The sequence below is a fragment of the Hemicordylus capensis genome, chromosome 12, assembly GCF_027244095.1.
Source record: "Hemicordylus capensis ecotype Gifberg chromosome 12, rHemCap1.1.pri, whole genome shotgun sequence".
NCBI lineage: Eukaryota > Metazoa > Chordata > Lepidosauria > Squamata > Cordylidae > Hemicordylus > Hemicordylus capensis.
The window spans coordinates 9967070-9982463 of record NC_069668.1 but is presented as its reverse complement, the minus strand read 5'-3'; the positions used below and the strand labels follow the sequence as shown (position 1 = coordinate 9982463).

Below are 15394 nucleotides of genomic sequence, written 5' to 3'. Positions count from 1 at the left end.
GCAGCAGCAGGAAGCTTCCTAGCACCCTCCACCCCCGAAAATCCTTTTCCTCTGAGACATGTGGAGGAGTAACAGGAGGGCCTAGGTCCATCCCCCCCCCTCTGGCCCTTGTGGGGCTGGGTAGGCCGTGCAGGGAGCACCTGAAACGGCGGCTTTCCAACCAGGCACTGATAGATCACCGTCCCGATGCTCCACAGGTCGGCCTTGGCGTCGTAGTGCTGCGACATGATCACCTCAGGAGCCTGGCGAGCAGAAAAGAGGTTACGGCATACGGCGGGCTGAGAACTGGGCTCGACGGAAGCGCCAGCGAGGGGGTCCGTGATCGCACTTGCGGCACCCAGGCCATTGAGATCGCCTGGGGCAGGGCTTCTCCACCTTCGGTCTCCAGATGGTGTGGGACTACAACTCCCATCATCCCCAGGCACGAGCTGAGTTGTGACCCCGGGAGCCCGTGGTCCCCCTCCCGCTTCTGGCATGCCCCCGCCAGCTGGCCGGAAGGAAGCCGCTGCTTCCACATGCAATAAGGAGGGTTCTAATACTGACCTACCTTACCGGACTGTTGTAAGAATTCGCAGTAAATGCATATGAATCACTCTGAACACTCCAAAGCACTTCATACCTAATTGCTGCTCAATTTCTACACTGCCTTTCATAAAACTCATCCCAAAGCAGTTTGCAAAAGTGAACACACAATTAAACTCTATAAAAACCACGCGGAAATATTAAAATCAATTAAAAACCATTTTTTAAAAAACACCCCATTAACACACACCAAAGGGCAGCAGCCATAAAGAAGACAAAGACGGAGCAGCAGCTGAGAGCAGCAGGGAGGTGGGCAACCCCACAGGGGCAAAAGCCCGAGCAAACTGGCAAGGGAGGACTGCAGTTGGTTTCTAAAACCCCAGAGGTCAAAGAATATACGCTTAGCCAGGATTTCTCCACCATGGGGCCCAAGCTGATGTTGGACTACAACTCCCATCACCTCCAGTCCCCCACAGGCCCCTGTGGCCAGGGATGATGGGAGCCGTAGTCCCACATTACCTGGGGACCCAAGGGAGAGAATCTCTGTGTTCAATCCTAGTAGCAGCCAGGGTTCCCTCTAACAGGGATTCCCTGATGTTGTGGACTACAACTCCCAGAATCCCCAGCCAAAGGCCACTGCAGCTGGGGATGCTAGGAGCTGTAGTAACAACATCTGGGAGCAGGTTACTTCATTTAGCCTATTTGTAGCCTGCCCAAACTTCATGTGTCAGGCCGGCTGATAAACAGACACGGTTCCCACTGAACAGCAGCAAGCCACCACTCACCATGTACATGGGGGAGCCACAGAGCGTGGCGGCCATCATGTTGCTCTGGAGGTAACGGGCAAAGCCAAAGTCAGCTGCGCAGAGAGAGGAAACACACACACATCTCACTGAGACAAGGAGACACGCCACTTCAAACCAAACCCTGTCCGCGGCTCTCCCGTGATGATCTCGGGGCAAGAAAAGGCGGGGTGGGTTTATCATGGGATGATACGCCCAGAAGCTGAGCTCCAATGCTGACATAGTCATTTTTTAAAAAACAAAACCCAAAGGCCACCTGCACGCACAGGGCCTCCCAAATCATGGCTATCCTTTGCAGGATGGAGGAGAGCTGGTCTTGTGGTAGCAGGCATGACTTGTCCCCTTAGCTAAGCAGGGTCCACCCTGGTTGCATATGAATGGGAGACCAAAAGTGTGAGCACTGGAAGAGATTCCCCTTAGTAGGGGATGGAGCCGCTCTGGGAAGAGCAGAAGGTTCCTAGTTCCCTCCCTGGCAGCATCTCCAAGATAGGGCAGATTGAGAGAGAGAGAGAGAGAGAGAGAGAGAGAGAGTCCTGCTTGCAAACTTGGAGAAGCCACTGCCAGTCTGGGTAGACAAGACTGATCAAGATAGACCAATGGTCTGACTCAGTATCTGGCAGCTGTCTGTGTTCCTAGAAAGTACTCCTCCTCCTCCCCCCATCGATACACCCGCCTGCAACTTCAGTGGCTGGGCAGGAATGGGTGAACAGTGAGCAGAAGGGCTGTCTGCCTTGCACTGGGCGGGCAGGACAGTGGGTCTGGTGGCAGTGAGCGCGAAGGGTCCGCTTGGCTAAGCAGGGCCCACCTTGGTTTGCATTTGGATGGGAGAGTACAAGTGAGCGCTGCCAGATATTCTCCTTAGGGAGTGTGGCAGCAGAACACCTGCTCTGCATGCAGAAAGCTGCAGGTTCAAATCCCTGGCAGAATCTCCAGGGAGAGACTCCTGCCTGAAACCTTGCAGAAGCTGCTGCCAGTCAGTGGAGGCAATAGCGGATCAAGGGTCTGATTCAGGAGAAGGCAGCTTCTTTGGACTGGCGGAGCCATTCATACGCTCTCCAGAGGGAAACCTAGCTTGGCCCCAAACCGTTGACTCAGCAGAAGTCTGCTGCCAGCCACGGCCCCCTGGCAGGGACGGCCAGGTGGCCTGCCCAGTATGTTTCTGGGGTGACCTGGAGAACAGCTCGAAGGGCACACCTTAGGCAAGAGAAGGTGTGCAAAGGGGCTCACCCCGCTCCACGCAACAGAAACGAGACTGGCGAGTGAGCTTGTCAGCTCGGGATGGGCTTCCCTACTACAACAACAAATATTTCTATACCACTTTTCAACCAAAGCTCCCATCCACAAATATTTTATACACTGCTTCTCAACCAAAGTTCCCAAAGCAGTTTACATAGGGAAATGACCACCAACCCACCCACCAAGATGGCTCCCTGTTTCCAAAGGGCTGACAATCTTGGCTCAAGCAGCAGGGGCGTTTCCCCGCTGCGCCCACTGCCTCCCCGCCCAGAAAGGCCCGCTTGCCTATCTTGATGCGTATGCCGGAGACGCTCGACTTCCTTCGGTTGGCGTATGACAGGAGGATGTTCTGTGGCTTGAGGTCCCGGTGGATGATCCCCTTGCTGTGGAGGATGCGCAGGGCGGCCGCAATCTGCTGCAGGAAGAGGCGGATGGTGTCCTCGCTGAGCGTCCCTTTTGCTGAGGGGGGGAAAGCAAGGCGGCTTAAGGCCACAAGCACCCCGACACCCCACCAAGGAGCCCCGGTCTGAGCTGGTCCCTTCAGTCTGCTTCGGGGATGTGTGCATCGGCTTGAGATCCGAGCCGATTCACCATCGAACCGGTTCGGCTCCAGGGTTTGCCCTCGAGCCGGTCCAGGGCTTGAAACTGGCACAGAATGCAGTGGCCAGGTTGGTCTCTGGGGCAACCCGAAGGACCACCTTACTCCTATTCTAAAAACTTCACTGGCTACCGATACGTTTCCGGGCAAAACACAAAGTGCTGGTTCTTCCCTAGGCGGACCCTCAACGGCTTGGGCCCCAGGTATTTAAGAGAGTGCCTCTTTCATCATGAACCCCCCACCTACTGAGGTCTTCAGGAGAGGCCCGGTGGCTGTTGCCACCGGCTTGTTTGACGGTGACTCAGAAGTGGGCTTTCTCTGTGGCCGCCCCAGGACTTGGGAACACCCTCCCTGTCAGCATAAGAGCTTCTCCACCTCTGGCTGCCTTCAAGGAAGCTCTCAAGACACACTTGCCGCTTCCGGCTTTTAGCAAAAACCATTCGTTTTCAACTGTTTTCATTGGTTTTCGTGGTTGGCGGCTTTACATTTCTGAATGTGATGGAAACTGCCTGGAGAGGCTTCTCATCAGGCTGTTCATAAATCCAACCCATCCGTCGCGCCTGCCTGTGGCCTTCACGGCGTTCTCGACGGTGATAAAAATTTCCAACCAGCAGTGTTTCAAAGGCACGGCTCCACAGAGGCCTGGGCCATCACGACCAACGGCTGTTCCCCACCCTGGATGCCCTTCCCCAAACAGGCCCCATCATCCTGGGCCATGACATGGCCCCCCGGACAAATACATGCCGGGCAGGGAGGAAGCACAATCGGGACCCATCCCACGATCCAGGGCAAAGGGGAGCCCTTTTCCTCCAAACACAACCCGAGCTCTTTGGCAACCACTGTGAGGCAAGAGGCACCTAGACCAGAAATCTGCCCCCCCCCGCCCCGCACATCAAGTTATGCTCAGAAGGAAGTCGGGGGGGGGGGATGGCCACGGCACTCTGACACTTCTGAGCCACAAATCAAGACTCTAAAGCAAGCGACCTCCTTACCTTGTAAGTAATCGGCCAGGTCTCCACCGTTGCAGTACTGTCCGAGAGGAGAGAAGAAGAAGAGGGCTAGCATCCAGGTGTGTCGATGCTTAACACCTGCTCAGTGGGCAAAGGGGCTCCTTTTCAAGGGCGCAGGGGGGGGCTCTCATATTTAGGAGGGGGAGAAAAACGGCCCTATTCAGCCCCAGCCCCACTTTCTTTTGAGACTATGAGCCTCTTTGGGGCGGAGAACCTCCCATTCTTTTTCTGACTCCTTCTGCTATGTCAACTGAAGATAAATGTGAAGAGCAATAACCCGGCTTCTCTGCCCAGTGTAACAATTCCCCCCCCCCCTTACCCCCGTGAGGTTTCTTTACCCGGACCAGTGGACTAGACCGAAATCTTTCATTACTGTGTCAGATTTCAAGGAGGGGTAACTATCTATCTATCTATCACATTTTTATACCACCCAAAATGCAAGTTCTCTGGGTGGTTCACAAGACAATAAAACAACCAATAAAAAGATTAACATCTTTCAAGAATTAAAGTTTTTAAAAGTTGAAACTATTAAAACAGGATCTAATTAAATGCCTGGGTGAAGAAATGCGTCTTGACTGCCCTTTTCAAAGTGGTCAGAGATGGGGAGGCTCTCATTTCAGCAGGAGGTGTGTTCCAAAGCCTCGGGGCAGCAATGAAGAAGCCCCGTCCCTGAGTTGCCACCAGACGAGCCGGTGGCAACTGCAGACGCACCTCTCCAGCTTTGGCTGCCCATTCACATTTCGAGGCTGGGAGCGGCATTCTGTAGCCCCGAGCATGCTCCACTGCAGAGCAGACAGCACAATAAATTTTGGGAGCTGTCGTTCGGTAACATCTGGAGGACCACAGGCCCGGAGACCCTGGCAGAAAGCAATCTCATGGGACTAGGGAAAACATGGCTGCCGGTGAGGCCGAGAGATGCACAGTCACATTCCTAGCATTCATTACTCGCCCTTTTCCTAGAGTGGGGTGTGGCGAGCGTCTGGCAGGAATTCCCAGAGGCCCACCGACAGGCCCCGGGTTCTGAGAGGGTGAATACATTTCCAGCCTAGTCCACCGTAAAACAGGGCCCTGGTACTGAAGTCTGACAGGGTAATGAACAATTTTGGCCTAGTCCATCAGAAAACATTACCCTGGTACTGAACCGTGGTTAGCTTGATGCAGTTCCACAGTTAAACTCCCCAAATAAAAAGGATTTCTGGGTGCAGATTTGTGGGGGCATGTCCACATCCTTCCACCTGCAGCTGCTGAGGACTGCAGCGTGTCTGCAGAGTACAGCCGAGATTTAAAAACATCTATTCACATCATGTGTGTGTGTTGGGGGCGGGGGGATTGCGTAGGATGTTGCATACATACCTCCATTACCAGAAAGACAGAGTTGGGCATCTCCTGGACAAAAAGCAGAGAAACATCTTGTTACACGAGGTGAAAGAACAGACGCTTTGGAAAGGCAGTTCCCAGGAATCCCTGTTAGGAGGGACACCGGTAAGGGGGCTGAAGAAGCAGGCAAGCTCGCACGCATTCGGGTCACAATCACAACCTGCCCTCTGTGTCTACCTAGCAAGGGCCCTGGAGAGCGTAAGCTGCCAGCCTCTGAACCATGCGGGCAACCCAAATCGCCATAAAGATAGCCGCATTCGGCCACCAGGAGACAGAGCACCTTGCCTCTTAAGGAAAATGCAGACACAGACACACTGCCCACAGGGTTCTGGAGCAATAACCTTTTCCCCTTGAGGAGGAGAAATGTTGTTGTTTTTACATTTATCTCCCGCTCTTCCTCCAAGGAGCCCAGAGTGGTGTACTACATACTTAAGTTTCTCCTCACAACAACCCTGCGAAGTAGGCTAGGCTGGGAGAGAAGTGACTGGCCCAGAGTCACCCAGCTGGTATCATGGCTGAATGGGGGATTTGAACTCGGGTCTCCCCGGTCCTCGTCCAGCACTCTAACCACTACACCACACTGGCTCTTCAAGTGGAGAGGCTGGGCCCGCCAGCCAGGTGGGAGGCCACAGGCGGAGGCGACATTTTCACCTTCCCCCAAGCCAGGGCCCCTGCCTCTCTAAGCACTTCATGCAAGTGACTACAGAGACGAACCCCCAGTTCCAATGGTGCCTGTCAGTTGCAGGCAAAGACAGCACAACCAGGAGCCCTTTCGGCAGGGCTGGTTTCCGGTCGAAAAGGAGGGTCACTGGCACCCGCTCAGCTCTTAGTCCAGGCACCCGTGAGAGTGCAAGGAGAAGAGCTGCTGCTTCTTCCTCCTCACCCCCAGAGACTCATCCGAAAAAAACACCCCTATTCTTGGAACAAGGCAGTCTGGAAGACAAAGAGCACGCGATGGAGCGTGTGTCTTTCTCAGCCCAAACGGACCGGCCGTTTTCCTGGAAAGGGCCGGATGTTTTCTTCTCTCGCAGCCAGATCTCTTCAGTTTCCCTTGAACGCGCCCACCCGCCTACAGCGCGCAGTTTTGTAAAAAAAAAAAATGCTGAGAAGGCCACACACAGAGACCGGAGAAGTTAAACTCACCTGGACATCATAGAGCGCGACGATATTCTCATGCTGCAGCTCCTAGGAAAAACAACAGAGCAGCAGTTCAGAACAAGGCTCTACAACAGGCCTACGAGCATCACCGCCTATAGGAACCCTAACGGCAGATTCACAAGTGGTGCCCTTCGGGGTCTTGGCAGAAGAACAGCCCCGCTGGATCAGGCCCAAGAAGGCCTCTCTAGTCCAGCATCCTGTTCCCCACAGTGGCCCCCCAGATGCCGCTGAAAAGCCCACAAGCAGGAAATGCAGGCATGCCCTCTCCACTGCTGTTGCTCCCCTGCAACTGGGATTTAGCGGCATCTTGCCTCGGAGCCTAGAGCCACCAGACACGCCATGCAGAAGATCCCAGGATAAATCTCCAGCAACCTCTCTGGGAGGGCTGGGACAGATCCCTGCCTGAAACCTTGGCGAGCTGCTGCCAGTCAGTGCAGGTAATCCTGAGCTAGATGGACCCAGGGCCTCACTCAAAGCAGTAATTTCTAGGTCCAGGACTCCCAGCCTCGGGTCACCAGCTGTTGTGAATTAACGAGAGGATTAACTCCCCTCTTCCCTCAAACAGGGATTCTCAGACCTTGTTGACTACAACTCCCAGAATCCCCAGCTGCAATGCCTTTTGCTTGGGGAGTTGTAGTCAACATCATCTAGGAATTCCTATTAAAGGGAACACTGCTGGGGGTGGCAACCAATCACGTCTGGGGCAGCGTTCCCTTTAACAGGATCCCCAGATGTTGCTGACTACAACTCCCAGCTGCAACGGCCTTTGGCTGGGGATTCTGGGAGTTGTAGTCCACAACATCTGGGAAGCCCTGCAAGAGGGAACACTGATTAACTCCCATCTTCCTCAGCCACAAAAGGCCTTGGGCAGTTGGAAAGCCCTTTTCGAGAAAAGCCAGGAGGGTGGCAGGAAGTTGCCGGTCCTTCTCTGCAAGGCTTTAGATGACCATGAATCTGCCCCACCTTTTCACCAGCTGGCTTTATGCACCATTTCTACCGCCCCAATTCTCTCCCACTGGATCTGTTCCTTTCTTAGGGTTGTTCTGCAGCTGCTTTATTGCTTTTAGAAGTTTAGATGAGCCGCCCCCCCCCTTTTTTAAACTTCTAGCCATTTTTAATTCTATAGAAAAAGAGCCACTTCCCTGCTCCACTGATCAGTTTCCCCAGAAATTCAGCAGGAGATAGATCCAGAGATCTCTGCTTCCCAATGCTGGCAAAGATTCACACGAATTTCTGCTACTGGCACCAAAAGGCTTATTTTGTTTTGATAGCTTGCAATTCTTAAAAAAAACCACACACACACACACACACACACACACACACACACCAGGATGGGGAAAGAGATTGCTCTCTACAGGAAGGGGTTCCTCAAGGCAGAACTTTGCTGAGGAAATGTACCAGCCAGAGCGCGGAACATCCACGCCACAAAAATACAGCAAGGGGTGGAGGTGGTTTATCGGGGGCAAGCTGGGAGGCGGCATAACTGGGTGGGTGGGGGAAACAGGCCAGCTGCACGTTGTGGGGGGCTAGAGCAGAACAGAGCGGCAGAAAATCTAGCAGGGAGCGCGAACAGGAATCACCCACCAAGAAGCCTCCTGCTGCTTCCCGTTACTTATTTTGAGATGCACAGGCCGGCACAGGCCTGCATATCAGCCCTGTGAGCAACAAAATACATTTAAAATCCATCGTCTGAACACACACACACACACTATGCAAAGAAGTGGCCCTGAGCCACTTTTGGAAGGGCGGTATAGAAATCCACTGCCTAGTGTATATTGCAGCAGCGATATAGGAAGGTGCTGGAGACGGATGCTCACTTCCGTGACAAGGGCAAAGGCACCATCTTATATTGCGCAGGAGGAAGGCAATGGCAAGCCCCTCCTGTATTCTACCGACATGGCTCTGTGGTCGCCAGGAGTCGACGCCGACTCGGCGGCACAATCTTTCCTTTCTTCCTTATAACCATTCCAAACGCTTTCCCAACGCCCAGAGTCTTCCCGCTGAAAGATCTGACGAGGACCCCAAACGCCACTGACTGCAGTTTAAATGTTATGTTCAAATCGCTTCCAAGTTTACACTAGGAGATCATTTTCACGGGGATATTTGTAAACATCTTACGTCACAACCACCCACAAACACAAACTTCGCTTACATGCTTTCCGTTGTTGGGTTTTTTTAAAAGCAAAAGGACCCCAAACACCACTGACTGCAATTTAAATGTTATGTTCAAATCGCTTCCAAGTTTACACTAGGAGATCATTTTCACTGGGATATTTGTAAACATCTTACGTCACAACCACCCACAAACACAAACTTCGCTTACATGCTTTCCATTGTTGGATTTTTTAAAAAGCAAACCACCGAGTTCTAAGAATAGGACAGAACAATTTTTAGATTTTTTTTTTAAAGTACAGTACAGTGGAAAGGGAAGCCAGAGGCTGCAAGCTGGGCTTGGTTTCCAACCCTACAGGAGACAAACACCAGTGACTAAAAAAAAAACCAAACAACAATCCCAGCCACTCAGGATCCTTCCCAGTGTCAAGCAAACTCAAGGAAGAAATCCCGAAGAAAACCTTGGGTCTGCAACCTCTGCAACTCATACAGATTAAGCACGTGTTGCTTATTCGGCAGGATTTGTTATTCTGCTAAACTGTGGGGAGTTGAAAACCAGCGGGAGATGGAATCTTGCTCAGTCACCACCTCTGGGTTCTGAGATTTCAGCAGGCACCCACAGACAGCTCCAAAGGCGAGCTTAAGAGGCATCCGGACCAGACACTTGATGGGTTTTTTATGTTTTTTTTAAATAAAAGGCAAGATTGTCAGGACCAATACCATCACTGAAAATGCGGACAGCTATATGCACACGCTGTTTTTCCACAAGTGTACCCAAGGCAGCACACATCTTTATTTCTAAATCTTTTCTTTATTTCTCAGATGACCCTTTTGTTGGTCCCTGATTCCTGAGAGTTTCGGGGTGCTAGGACCCATGAAAGGGCCTTTTTGGTTGCTGCCCCACTTCTCTGGAACTCCCTTCCCCTTCCGATTCGTTTAGCCCCTTCCTTACTGATTTTTACATCTCTATTGAAGACTTTTCTTTTTTGCCAGGCTTTTGCCCTGTAGTTTACCTATTTGTTTTTTTTTTCTTTTCTGTTAGTGACTTTAGTTTTTAATTTAGAATGTAATTTTAATGTTGTCTTGCTTTGCATGTTTTTTTGTACACCGCCCAGAGTCTTCGGAGTAGGCGGTATATTAAATGTTTCTAATAAATAAATAAATTTCTGCAGCTTTATGGACTAGGACAGGCCTGCTCAACTTAGCCTCCCCTGGGCTGTTTTTGGACTACAACTCCCATAATCCCTAGCCACAGGGGCCAATAGCCAGGGATTTTGGGAGTTGTAGGCCAACATCTGCAGGAGGGCCGAATTTGAGCAGCCCTGGTATACACAATACTGCTCAGCAGGAGGCAGCTGCCTGTCTCCCTTCGTTGGAACTGGCTTGCCTGTTCAGGCATGAGCCTCTGAATAGCAGCTGCAGGGGAGCAAGGAGTCAGATGGGTGCCTGCTGAATTCTCAGAAGCCACGGAGGTCTCCCCTTTCCTCTGGAAGCACCATGCAGTAAGGACATCTTCCTCCGCAGGACGATTACACCTACCTTTAAAATCTTTATCTCTTTCCCCAGCAGAATCTGAGACTTCGACAAGTTCTTTTTGTTAATGCTTTTGATGGCCACTTCCCAATCAGTTTTCTGGGGAGGGAAAAGTTAAAATATAAACACTTTTTTTTCTTGAACCAAAGTGAAGATCATCGTTTGAAACAGTCAAACTGCCGAGAACAGCTCCTTTTAAGAGTCCTGCTGGATCCTGATCGTGGCCTCGGTTCAACATGCCATTTCCCACAGTGGCCACATGATGAACCTGCCAGGGCCCCTCACTCTACAACTAGGGCCCTGCTCACAGCCCCGCCACTGACTGAGATCCATTTGGCAGGGACCAGAGACAGGGCCTTTCCCGCGGTGGCCTCTTGACTTTGGAATGTCCTCCCAGAGAAGCTTCACCTTCCTTACGAGGCAAAGGGACATCTGGGGCTTTGTAGTTTAGAGAAAAAGGCAACTAAGGGGAGACATGGCAGCGGCCTACAAAATGATGCACGGTGTGCAGAAAGTGGGGGGCAAGAAATTACTCTCACACACACACCACCCTAGAACCAGGGGTCATCCCCTGAAACATCACGAGAAAATTTAGGTCTGACAGACGGAAATATTTTTTCAGACAGAATTAATCTGTAGAACTCTATGCCACAAGGCATGGTGATGGCCACCAGCCTTGGTTGGCTTCAAAAAAGGAGGCCTAGACCAATTCATGGAGGATAGGACTATCAATGTCCGCTAATCCTGATGGCTATGGGCCCCCTCCAGGCTCAGAGGCAGGATAGCTCTGAATCCCACACGCAGTGGAGCAACGCTAGGAGAGGGGACATGCCTCCATCTCCTGGTTGGGGGCTTCCTGGAGGCATCTGGTGGGCCACTGTGGGGAAAAGGATGCTGGACCAGAAAGGCCTTGGGCCTGATCCAGCAGGGCTCTTCTTGCAGGACCCATTTTTGGGATACAAATATTTGGAAAAATTTTAATAACTAAACAAACAATTATGCAAACACAGAAAGCCCATCCGCATTTCCCGTTTCCACCACTAGCGAAGTGATCCCAGCACAACCCACAAAAGGTGTCCAAGAGAATTATCCGAATTACATATGACCACAACCCACAGGATCTACGCCAGAGATGCCAAGAACAAGACACAGATGGACTCCCTCTCCCCGATGTGATCACACAGCCTGACAACCCAAGCGGCTGGCAATGCATTTCGAGACTCCCCACTTATAGGCCCTGCACATCTGCTCCACTGCCTGGCCAGCAGTCTCCGAGTTACACAGCAGTTTTTGTTGTGTTTCAGTCAACCAGTGCCGTAATCTCTGAGTCACAAAGAGTTCCGGGAAACACAGGCAACGAACACCGAGCTACTGAAGACGACGGCATGAACGAACAAACGGGTGACCTGATCAGCAAAGACACTTTCCTGTTAGCCATCTCCATCCCCAGCACCTTCTGGCTGCTGTCAATTGCTTCGAAGCACATTCAGCATCTAAAAATATGTTGTTATTTCCCTACCCCTAAAGTACACATCGTAGCCACTGAAGGGCGCAGCGGGGAAATGACCTGACTAGCAAGCCAGAGGTCGCCGGTTCGTGTCCCCACTGGTGTGTTTCCTAGACTCTGGGAAACACCTGTATCGGGCAGCAGCGATATAGGAAGGTGCTGAAAGGCATCATCTCATCCTGCGCAGGAGGAGGCCATGCTCAACCCCTCCTGTATTCTCCCAAAATGACAACCACAGGGCTCTGTGGGCACCAGGAGTCGACACCGACTCAATGGCACCACTTTACCTTTAAAGTGCACATCACCTTCCAAAACATAAGCCCTCAAAAAGAAAAAAAAGGCATGACTGTTTCAGCTTCAAACATGGGGAGAGGGGAGCGAGGGGCAGGAAGTGAATCTAGGATCCTCTCGCTTTCCCAGGCAACTTTAGGCAGCCCTTTTGCGCCTTTTACAGATGGGGAACTGAGGCCAGCTGATGACGTTCGCCCCACTAAGAAGCTGCCACGAAAAGGGACACGAGGAGAGAAAGCAAAGTCAAGGCAAGGCCCCAGATGGGCTTGGAGCCCTCTGGCGATCAGAAAGCAACGGAGGGGCTCCATGCCAAGAACAAGCACCTCATGCAATGAGGGCAGTGTCCCTGGGAAAAGAGACGGTGAGAAGCTCAAACCAATCTGAACCATGCGAGGGGGTGGGGTGGGGGGACAAAACCCAACGTTGGTGCCCACACAATGCTTGCTGGAAAAATCTCTCCCGGCACCATCGCCTTGGGAGCTGCTGCAAGGAAGCAAATAGGGAGGGGTGATAACGAGCCCCCCCCCCCATATTCTGTTTACCAAGTTCGCCCAAGCCTTTCTAGGAGCCGACAAGGCAAGAAGCAGATGGAGCAGGAGCCACCACAAACAGCCTGGCGTCATCATCATCACAGCTAGGCTTGGAAATAAAAACAAACAGGCATGAACTTCAAGAGAGAGAGAAGACCTCCAGACGAGCAGTGGAGGAGTCGCCTACCTGCCAGCAGAAAAATGCAAAGCAGCTGGCACATGTTTTTGCCAGAACACACCTGACCGCAGCAGACTCCCCCAAAGATGTGACTACTTTAGGGCAACCAATAATGATAATAAAGTAAGCGCCCTGCGCACGCACGCACACACACACACAAAGCAAAATCTACCGATTGTTGAAAAGCAGCAAGGGGACAGGTTCTCAGCCTTGGGTCCCCAGATGTTTTTGGACAACCCCCCTCCCCCTGATGGGAGTTGTCGTCCAAAAGCATGGGGGGGGGGGAGGCCGAGGAGCCCTGGAGCAAAGGAGGCCACTGCCTGGATGTCACTCTATATCTTGAAAGGTATTGCCATCTCCACCAGCCAAGTACACACACAATACTCTTCTCCCCCCCGCCCCGCCACCACCCCCATATTCTCTCTGGGCGGGTAAGGAAAGGAAGTGGTTGTATAACCAGCCGATGAGATGGGCTAAAGGGGGTCGGGGAGACCGAGCCACCCTCCCCGGGGCTTTTACCTTGCGGTGGCGACCTTTGAAGACAACAGCAAAGGCTCCGTGTCCTATGAGATCCTTCTTGCTGTATTCAAAATCCCCCACCGCCTCCATCGTCCCCAGGGGGGCATGAAGCCCTTCAGTTTGGGAGATGGGGGGGCAGGATAAAGGGAGAGGAGCTGGGGGGACGGGGCGGGGGGCCTGCCGCTGAAGGCTAACCCAAACTCACATCAGCACCCAGGCCAGTAGGCCAGCAGGAGGGGCAATCCGTCTCTCTGTCCTGGCAGCCCCCGCGGAAGGGGGGGGCAGCAGCCGGCATACTGCTGAGGGAAGTGCAGGCCGCCCCCCCAGGCAAAAGGCGTGGGGGGATACTGGCTGACCGCTCCGGCTTCCCAAAGGCGATGGGCGTTTTCTGGCATGGGGGACGGGAGGAAAGGAGGGTGGGACAAGGCGGGGGGGGGAGATCAAGCCTCCTTGGCAGGGAGGGGGCGCCCAGCCGGCTGGAGCAGGAGAAAGGGCCCCCCTTGGATCTCTTTTGGTGCTTTGGAAATAATAATAATAATAGTGGCAATAATAATGGTAGTTAAAGGCAAGGGCCCTGTGATCAAGGAGGCCACTGGATAAAGGTGCTGCATGCGCGTGTTAAGGCTATCTGGCATGGGGGGGGCTATAGCACCTTTAAAGGGGAAAGGAGGCAATTCAGGTGTCCCTGCAAAAAGGGATCTCTGTTTTTCTTCTGAAAATGGGGCAGGGAAAGGAAGAGGTCAAGGAAGCCTCAGAAATCCAGCCCACCCCAAGGTTTGGCGGGGGTGCAGTCTCCCTGAGTGGGGTTCTGGGGAGGGAAAGAGACCCCTCTGAAGGGGGGCAAGGGCAATCACCCTACAGGAGGCTGGTGGGGGTAGGCAATTTCCCCTGGGGTGGGGGGGCAGACCCTTTAAAATGGGGCAAGAGATTAAGACACCTGTAAACTGGGGGAGGGGCTGACAAGGTCCCTGGGGGTCTTGTTGCTGCTGACACTCTCCCTGAAGGGGGATCTGGGCGGGTGGGGGGATAAAAGCCTCTTAAGGGAGGAAGGAAAACATTAGAGCCTTCCAAATTTGGGGGGGGGAGAGATAAAGAGGTCAATGTAAGGCCTTTTAATTGGGGGCTAAAAGGAATGGGGGGATGTAGCCCCCCTCAGGGGTCCCTCCTCATGGCCTCTTACATCCTTGCCCTCACCTCCTTAACAGCCGGGGGGGGTCTACCCAGCCCCCTCCACCTCCCCCCCAAAAAACAGGGCTAAGAAGGGGATAAAAAAGAGGAAAGGTCCAAGCCCTCGCGCTGCTGGAGGTCCCTAGGCCAGAGGATCGGGTATTTCGGGGCGGGGGGGGCGCTCTCCGTCTCTTCAGGCCGCCGCCTCTCGGCCTCCCGCCGCAGCCCCCACAGCTCCGTCCTTCCGCGCCGGCATCCGGCTGCGACTACCGAATCCTCCGCGCGGCTCAGGACTTCTTATAGGACGCGTCGCGCAGCCTCCGAGGAGCGGCTCCTTCCGCCGAAGTCCAGGGGGCGGGGCGGAGGCGGAGCAGAGCGGGAAAGAGTCCGGGCGGGAAAATTAATTTGCCTTGAGAGGAAAAGTTGTAACAAGAAGGGGTGAACAATGGACGAAAGTAGGTTAACCCACGTTTTTTTAAAAAAACATCAAACCAAACCAAGCCATGCTATAAAGCAGGTCTGCTCAACTTTGCTGCCCCCAGCTGTTTTTGGACTACAGCTCCCATCATCCCCAGCCATACTGCCTAATCGCCAAGGATTGTTCTTATTTATTATTATTTTGTTTTATTTTATATTCCTATCCCGCTCTTCCTCCAAGGAGCCCAGAATTAACATCGTTAACGTTTCTTCTCACAACAACCCTGCGCGGTAGGCTAGGCTGAGGGAGAGAAGTGACCGGCCCAGAGTCACCCAGCGAGTCTCATGGCCGAATGGGGATTCAAACTCTGGTCTCCCCAATCCAGCATCCCCTGTGGGAGGGCCGGAGTTGAGCAGGCCTGGTATGAAGATAAAC

The 15394-nt window shown here is 52.9% G+C and overlaps 1 protein-coding gene across 4 annotated transcripts in view; it reads right to left on the bottom strand.

Moving 5' to 3' along the window:
- The window catches only part of ULK2 (unc-51 like autophagy activating kinase 2), a 33665-nt gene extending 18857 nt beyond the window's left edge, over positions 1 to 14808 (bottom strand). For all 4 annotated transcript variants that reach the window (XM_053274709.1, XM_053274710.1, XM_053274711.1 and 1 more), the window contains exons 1-8: positions 13375 to 14808; positions 10356 to 10448; positions 6690 to 6731; positions 5523 to 5555; positions 4152 to 4188; positions 2847 to 3020; positions 1308 to 1381; positions 141 to 242 (exon numbers count right to left, since the gene is read on the bottom strand). In XM_053274709.1, the coding sequence (XP_053130684.1) occupies positions 141 to 242; positions 1308 to 1381; positions 2847 to 3020; positions 4152 to 4188; positions 5523 to 5555; positions 6690 to 6731; positions 10356 to 10448; positions 13375 to 13464 (645 nt within the window). In that variant the 5' untranslated portion in view covers positions 13465 to 14808. The remainder of the gene's footprint in view (positions 1 to 140; positions 243 to 1307; positions 1382 to 2846; positions 3021 to 4151; positions 4189 to 5522; positions 5556 to 6689; positions 6732 to 10355; positions 10449 to 13374) is intronic.
- Between the last annotated feature and the right edge of the window lie 586 nt (positions 14809 to 15394).